The 8295-nt window shown below is 46.5% G+C and overlaps 1 protein-coding gene across 1 annotated transcript in view; it reads left to right on the forward strand.

Moving 5' to 3' along the window:
- DGAT2 (diacylglycerol O-acyltransferase 2) overlaps positions 1-7748 on the forward strand; it is a 16120-nt gene extending 8372 nt beyond the window's left edge. The window contains exons 4-7 of the mRNA XM_010148038.1: positions 1767-1971; positions 5295-5469; positions 6331-6533; positions 7334-7748. Coding sequence (XP_010146340.1) covers positions 1767-1971; positions 5295-5469; positions 6331-6533; positions 7334-7488 — 738 coding nt within the window. The 3' untranslated portion in view covers positions 7489-7748. The remainder of the gene's footprint in view (positions 1-1766; positions 1972-5294; positions 5470-6330; positions 6534-7333) is intronic.
- The last annotated feature ends 547 nt before the right edge of the window (positions 7749-8295 follow it).

Here is an 8295-nt window from a genome sequence, read left to right on the forward strand (position 1 = left end):
CCCATTCTGTGATGCTAGGATGGGGCCTGGGGCCTGAAAACCCCCATCCTGCTCTGACAAGAGCTCTAAGGAGAAGTATCTAGCACCAGTTCAGCCAAGCCACACATCTGTAGCCATCAGGCCTTGAGTCTCCTTCAACTGAGCAATAATTGAGAGATGGAGGGGTTACTTTACCATATCATTGCTTTTTATCCCTTCCAGTCTTTCCTGGAGAGTGGTTTCCATTCTAGGCTGGGAGCCCTGTTTGCCCTATCTGCTTAAGAAACAGCCCTCCCACCCTGGGGAGTGAAAGCAAAGTCATCTACTGATTGGGCAAGTAGGGAAAAAAGGTGTGACACAGCGCTGCTGCAACCACAAGCATCTGCGCACACTTCCTGGGGCCCTATGTGACCTCAGAGCTAGAGGGAAGTGTGGAGAGGGGTAGTCAAGTTGCCTAACCCGCTGCAGTGTCATGCCTGTATTGCAGCTGCCGTCTGAAATAGGCACAAAGTGCTGTAGCCTTATCCAGGGACAGTGGTGGGAACGTGGGGAGGAGGGAATCAAATTTCTGGGCACTCTGCTTCAGCGTGTCACAACGGCACTTCAGCCTCCTGTAGCATGATTCAACAAAACAGCCTTGCTTACTGCCAAACTGCTTCTTGGCCAAGGCAGTGGGGTTTGTAATGCTGATGTGATGTCTTGGAAGTCCGTGCCTTTTCATATAGGAGCAGACACAGAGTGACCTTTGCATGTACAATTTGAGGGATGGAGTGCAGTTGTTTAGCTGAGGGTGCAACTGGGACTTGTAGGTCCTGCCCTGGTCTGAGAGCTGCCAGGGTGTTGCAGTCGGCAAAACCTGGCACCATTGCAGCCTGGAAAAAATGGAATTTGATACCTACTTCTGTAGGGTGATGTAGCAGACCCTTTGTATGCTTACTCAGACCACTTGCATACTGCCAGGGAAAGATACTCTAACACATTGGACACTTCTGTTACTTATACTGTCAAAAAAATCCTTTTGCACTAGTGGTACTAGGGCATGGGTTTGATGTGCATGGCTGAGACGGCTCTGGAGCATCCATGCTGAGCTAACAGATGAGTAAATGCTTAGGAATATTGCACAACCCCAAACTAATATGATCACTGCTCCTGGAGCACGTTCTGCAGAAATCGGCACTGCTGTGGAGGGTTTGAGATGCCTCATTAGCGCTCTGGCACATAGGCTAGAGCAAAACCTCTTGGGAAGAGGTATAGTTTTTAGTGGTTCATAACCCTTCTTTACCTTTTCCCTCTTGGAGGTTGGCCAGCAGGCATACGAAGTGGTTGGGACTTTTTTCAGGTATTAAGCAAACTTGCTTCTGTTATGGGGCACTGATTTTTATTCCTATTTTTCTTCTTTCTGGGACGTGAGCCACTAATGTGGTAAGAGGGCCTGGAAGGAGGTGTAGCTGTGGCTACAGGGCTGTGAGGAACTTGGTTGGTTTGGACAAGAGGTTTGCAAGAAGAACTTTGGGAGGAGTGGAGAAATAAAGGGCACAGGCTGCTGCAACCCAACCCGCGTTCCTGCTTGGCAGACAGTAGTCTTGTGTCCATCATCAGCCGGTTTATTCTACTCTCTGTGCTTGGGGAACCGAAGTTCAGGTGGCTGCCCTTACCCTCAGCCCTTAGGCTGCTCTGTCTGCTGGGAAGAGAGACAAAAGCAGAGTACTTAGACTTTTCCTCCATTTTTTTTCCCTTATTACTTGAAAATATCTGTCTTCATGTGAGTGTACTCTTTTCTTTCCTAGCTGGTTAAAACACACAATCTGCTGACCACCAGGAATTACATTTTTGGGTACCATCCACATGGCATCATGGGCTTGGGTGCCTTTTGCAACTTCAGCACAGAGGCCACGGGTGTTGGCCAGAAATTCCCTGGCATCCGACCATACCTTGCTACCCTGGCTGGCAACTTCAGGATGCCCATTCTGAGGGACTACTTAATGTCTGGTGGTAAGTGCGAGAGCGCTTTGTTCCTCCTACTCATGCCCTTGTCTCTGAGCTGTCTTGCCCTCTTTCACGTGAGAAGCTGTGGCAGAAGCTCACGTAACCACTTCTCTCTGGTAGCATCACACAAACGTTGCTTGCCTAGCTGTTAAGAGGAAGCTGTGAAGAAAAAGGACTAGCTTGGGCTGTAGGACTGCTGCTTCTCTGCATTCATCCTTAGCTCAAGGATACTCTTGTCTACAGGCATAGTACAGACATCTGTCATCTGTCGTTGTGGGTGCGGAAGATGGAGACATGGAAGCAAGTTGTCCTAGTTGGCATTAGACAGAGGAAGTTGCACTAACTGAAAATATAAAGTATCCATTAGCCTTTGAAATGAGAATATTGTGGATAGCTCTGCTGCTCGGCTTGTTGCCGCATGAGCTATCACTCATGTAGGTCTTATGGTGACTACTGATGCCCTTTTCACCAAACACACTTCTAGGTGCCTGCCATGAGTAAAGAGTCTGGGGTATTGCATGGTTTCAGCTGTTCGGGAGAGCCCCTTACCTGAAAAGATGGGTCGCAGGGAATAGGCAGTGATATAAGTTTTTTCTGAATGACATCAGCAAGTCTGTTCTAGTGTATTCCAGTATGTCAGTGATGTAGGGCTTGTAGGTTATGACTGAGCAGAGGAAGCAATGTTGTAACCTCATGAAACGGTGTTCTTGCATGGCCTGAGCTTCCTTTTCAGAGTGAGGATGCCTATGGATTAGGTAGAGGTGAGAGATGATGTTAAAAGACCATGAATTGAACAATCCAGTGCCCTGTTTGCTGTTCCTGGAACAGATTCACCATTAAATTACTTCAAAACTGTACTTAATACAGTATTTTGGCTGAATCTTGACTCATGGCTGAAGACAGGACAGGAGTAGCTGTACTTGGCTCTGACTTGCTAGGATTGACTGTTTCCAAGATTACTGCCCTAACTCGATGAGCAAGAGGAAAACTACCCTGGTGCAGGAAAGGTGTTTGCCCCTACCTAGGAAGAGCAGTATCTCAGGCAAGGTGGTGTCTAGCTTCCTGCATCAGATGGAAGTTGCTGTCCAAAGTGCGTAATTCCCATAACTCAGGAGTTCTACAGGACAGCAGTGTGTGAGAAGTTGTTCATGTGTTGTGTAAGTTTCCATGCAGTATCAGCCTTTATATAGTTAAACACCCATGTTCAATCTGCTCAAGAGGATTGGTACACAAATCTTGTGGCCACTCAGAGCTGCTTCCCTGTCCTTGGGAGGAAGGTGGGAGTAGACATTAGCAAGATGAGTGCTGGCAGGGCTGGTTTGGCTATCCCTGAGCATTACAGTTAAATCAGTCAGAAATTCTGCTTCCTCTATGCAGGATTTAAGCAAGACCATAGGTGTGATCTCTTGGAAAAAGTTAACTTTCTGGAAACCATCATTGTTTTTCACTTTTCCTATGCTGGAACTTAAGGCCTTTACAATGACACCCTTAATATCACTTGGGAAGTGCTGATAGTTCCCACAATTCTGTGTTTTGTGGATGAACCACTTCAAGTGAAATTTGTGTGTGTATATATAGACACTACTTGACTTCCAAGAAGTCAAATCACATGACTTCTCCTTAATATTCAAACTGGTACAGTTAGGTGAAAGCAAGTAGTTCGTGAAAATCTGAGGAAGTAGGAAGTTGCTTATATTATTTAAATATACATATTCATATTACTGACAAATATTACTACACCAATACACATTGAGTTGGTTTATGATTGACTGCTGCATATTAATGTGTTATAGCCTACTAAAGATTAGAGCTACAGCAGGGATCCTCTAAGGCCTGAGGAGATGGGCAGAAAATCCTATATACTGTGTAAATGTGCTGAAGAGCACGATTCAGCAACTGCCACTTGTCTGCATGTCTCCCTGCATTTTCTGGAGGAAGGATTTTCATGCTCAGTGCTGTGAGCAGGCATGATCTTCTGTTAAGTGTGAAATGGCTGAGCATAAAGCTGTGCTGCCCTGTTAGCCAGGGCTGTGTAGTCAGCAAGCCTTGGTGTGGAGAATGGGAGAAGCACAAAGGCTCCCATCTGTCCTAGGGAGCAGCCGGCATAGCCTGAACCTTTCACAAGAAGCATGGTCAGGGAGACCTCTAGCTGTGCTGAAAGAAATGGAGATTTTGAGGTCAAATCTAGCTGATCTCAAGTTGAGGTCTGTTCCTCTGTGGTCTGGAGCTGGGATTAGTTGGTGACCTTGATGCCCAGGGTTTCAAGATACATGTGAAGGCTTGTAGGTTTGCCCCCTATACTCCTACGGGACCCATTCATCATGCAGTTCTTGGTTCAAGCGGTGACTAACATGAGATGTGCGGAATCAGCTTCTAAAATTAAATTGTGTAATAGTGCCCTTCCAGTGTGGTGACCTTAAGCACTTGACACGACTCACTTCTGCGGATGGGATTGTAAATGATGGCATGTCACTCTTCTGACTAGGATAAGCCAAGGAGAAGTGAGGCATGAGTAAGCTCTCACAATAACTGTAAGATAAAAGTGTGAGTTTCAGGTGTAGGAAAAAAAAACTTCTTAGAGTTTTTAGAGTAAGACAGTTGAAATTAAAGGTTCCCTCTTTTCATTGGGCTGAATGACAAGTCCCCGAGAGTGAGGTCTACAGCTTTAGGGCAGGGATTGCTTTGTAAAGCTGATGTGCCATGACTGATAGTGCAGCCCTGTCCCTTCCAGTGTGGTGTTGAAGGAAAGACCTTCCCAGACACTAATCTCAGAGTATGAAATTACCTGAGCGTGCTGTCCCATACATCTCTTCCTTCCCAGGAGAGCAAAGAATTGTGCTCTCACCATGCAAGAGCTTGAGATGTTAATTCAGAAAATTTATTTTTAAAACTAACCCATAATAGATCTGCCTCTGGAAGGCTTGTCAATTTATTCTTTGTATTGCTAAAGCATCCTCCCAAAGGAAGACCAATTCTACTACTTGGTTTTGCTGAACTGGTTGAAGTCAGATTCTCATGCACCAAAACAACACAACTGCTTTGCTTACCCCTTAAGGACAAACCAGCTCCTACTGCAAGTCTCTAGTGTTATGGGCAAACTTGAGAGCTCATGTTGGAGTTTATGACCAAATCTAGTACTGTCCAAGTCTTATCAACTGCTTGTTTAGTTGAGGAACAGGTGGTCTGATAATATACCCAACCCTCTATGACCACAGGGAAGCCGGACAACTCAATTTATAATAACACAAAGTTTTTGCTGTAAGTATGGCTGATGTCTTCAGGATCACCTTAATCTTGCAGCCTGACTCTTCTGTCTCCTGGATATGCAGGTATATGTCCTGTGAACCGTGACAGCATAGACTACATCTTGTCCAAGAACGGCAGCGGCAATGCCATCATCATTGTGGTTGGAGGGGCAGCGGAGTCCCTGAACTGCACCCCAGGGAAGAACTCTGTGACACTTAAAAATCGGAAAGGATTTGTGAAACTGGCTCTACGGCACGGGTAAGAGGCAACCTCAATGCTAGAGCAGTACTGCTAGCATGTCATAGAATGGTTTGGGTTGGAGGAGACCTTAAAAACTATCAAGTCCCACCCCCCTGCCATGGACAGGGACACCTTCCACTAGATCAGGTTGCTCCAAGCCTCATCCAGCCTGGCCTTGGACACTTCCAGGGATGGGGCAACCTGTCCCAGTGCCTCCCCACCCTCTCCAGGAAGAATTTCTTCCTGATGTCCAATCTCAATCTCCCTCTTTCAATTCAATCCTGTTACATATCCCCCAACCCACCCTTCCTGCCTGAGCATTCTTGTAGGCCCGCTTTATATGAAAGGTGCTCTTATCCTCTGAAGCAGACAATGTCTTGGATGGGTTCTCCTTTCTGCAGTCTTGCTGTGTGTGTGAATGCATGTCCAGAGCACCAGACACGTGTATCCTCTGTCTTCTGCCCCTGAGCAGGTGACATGGGACAGAAGGAGGCTTCCAGGGCAAGGAGAGGCAGGTGTTGGTTACTGCATGGGGCATCTCCTATGCAGCCCCTGTGATCTCCAGGGTTCCCATGTCGGAAATGAGATGTCCATCACAAATCAGAGATGAGAATATATGGGAACACTTTCAGTGCTTGAGTGGGATGTTCTTCATGGGCCCATTGCCAATACAATTCTCTTGCATTGCCTTAAAAGGATATCCACTATATCATGTCAAGCCTGGCTGATATATGTCAGTACCTTGTGCTGTGAACAAAACTCTGGCTAATAAAATCTGCAAGTGTACAGCCTGAAAGAGTACACAGCAGTGAATGTGGTGTGGTAGTATTGGCTGCAGATCAGAGGTGCAGGGGTCCTAACATTTTTCCATCTTTCTAGTGCGGACTTGGTTCCTGTCTATTCCTTTGGGGAGAATGAAGTGTACAAGCAGGTGATCTTCGAGGAGGGTTCCTGGGGAAGATGGGTTCAGAAGAAGTTTCAGAAGCACATTGGCTTTGCTCCATGCATCTTTCATGGCCGTGGCCTCTTCTCCTCCAACACCTGGGGGTTGTTACCTTACTCCAAGCCCATCACTACTGTTGGTAAGGTCTTGTTATGAATGTGCTATGTGCTTCTCTAGGTAGTAGCATACTGTAGTCTGTGCCATACCCCTACTGCAGCTTGGTCTTGGAGTCCTGAGTATAAAACTGTTTTCCTTTCTATATAATCCAGCACAGCTGAGAATGAGCCAGAACAGGCTCTATGGGCCACAAGCCTCTTGCCATGCTCTACTGCCAGCCCGTTTTGCAAGCAAGATATATTGGGGGTGGGGGGTGGTGCAAAGCTGTAGCTGCTACCTTCTCTGGTCTTGGCTGGCTAATGTCAGAAGCAGCCTGGCTCCCCCCACTCCCAGGACTGGCAGTGTTTTGCTGTCTGATAGCAGAATCTTAAAGCCAACCCTAAAATTTTCCAACCCAAAGCAGCAGGGCTTTGAAGGAGAGGGAAAGTGCTGCTTTGCTTTTTCAGTGTCTGTAGGGGAATACACAAGAGCTGCAGCTTTTGGTCTTGGTTCCTTTTCATTAAGGAGGGCTTTATCACCGCTGTAAACAGAAGCAAGCGGGGCTTCCCATACAGCTTGTGCAGCAGGGGCTCTGTGCTGCATTTGTGTAGCTAAAATAGGACATTTGCCCTGGGTATTGCTGTAGATGTGACGAGGATCCTGATAGTGGGACCATCTTACTTCATATACTAGCAAAACTGGGAGGAATTGGTCAAACCTCTGCTATAATGGCAAGGGTGGACATGCTGTGCTAGCACAGCTGTGGCCATAGAGGACAAATCTCCAGGCTGTACAGAGCATTCAACCTAACATGTGGATCTCTCCCTTTTTTTTTTTAATCAGTTGGGGAGCCCATCACCATCCCCAAAATTGATAATCCATCCCAGAAGGAAGTGGACTTCTACCACAGCATATATGTGGACTCCCTGATCAAACTCTTTGACAAGTATAAGAGCAAATTCGGCCTGCCAGAGACTGAGGTCTTGGAAGTCAACTGAAGGGACTGGCTCAGCAGCACCTCCTTCTCTCAGAATCAATGCATCTTCTCCAGGAGTCCAAGCTGTCATCGTGTACTTGAAAGCATGTGTGGGTGTATGTGTCTTTCAAAGGAAGTGTTTAAAGCATTGCTAGACCACTTACGATAATAAAAGAAAGGTTTTACTTGGATAAATCCCAATACAAATGTCTTTCCCCCCAAAAAAAAAGCACAACTCCCCATTGCTCTGAGGATTTGGATGGGGGAAATGATTGCCTTTGTAATCTGCTATACAATGCTGTTGCATTGCCAGTAATGGATTTAGGAGCAACTGTACTCACTAGCACAAACTATTTTGGGAGAGTAGGATCCATCTGGTTTTCAGTTGAAAAAGCAGCAGGTTGATTTGACTGGGATGGCAGTATTACAGGCATGTTGCATAAGAGCTGTGTACATGCTTACATAGCACAAGGGCATTTCTGCTTTGGAAAAGCCCCTTCTGAAAGCACAAGCAGGCTACCAAATCTTCTGGTGTGGTATCTACTGCATGCAGTGCAGGAAACCAACCGACAGGAGCCTGGTGAGCCTTGATCCTTACATTGTGGTGGATATTTTGATGAATGTAACATCACCACATGTATTTTTGAATGTCAGGCTAGAAGCAGGTCTGTCCCAGGTGCGTAGCTGGAAATGTGGGACTCCTCCATAGCCACAAAACTCCAAGGACAGGTTCTAGGAGTGGTGGGATGGTGCAGTCACAGCCCCGTTGTTGCAGACCCTTAGGGGTAGCCTGTAGGGGTAAATGCAGTGGGACTGTTCATGGAAGTGT

Source organism: Eurypyga helias, unplaced genomic scaffold (assembly GCF_000690775.1).
Source record: "Eurypyga helias isolate BGI_N326 unplaced genomic scaffold, ASM69077v1 scaffold6253, whole genome shotgun sequence".
In the NCBI taxonomy this organism is placed as follows: domain Eukaryota; kingdom Metazoa; phylum Chordata; class Aves; order Eurypygiformes; family Eurypygidae; genus Eurypyga; species Eurypyga helias.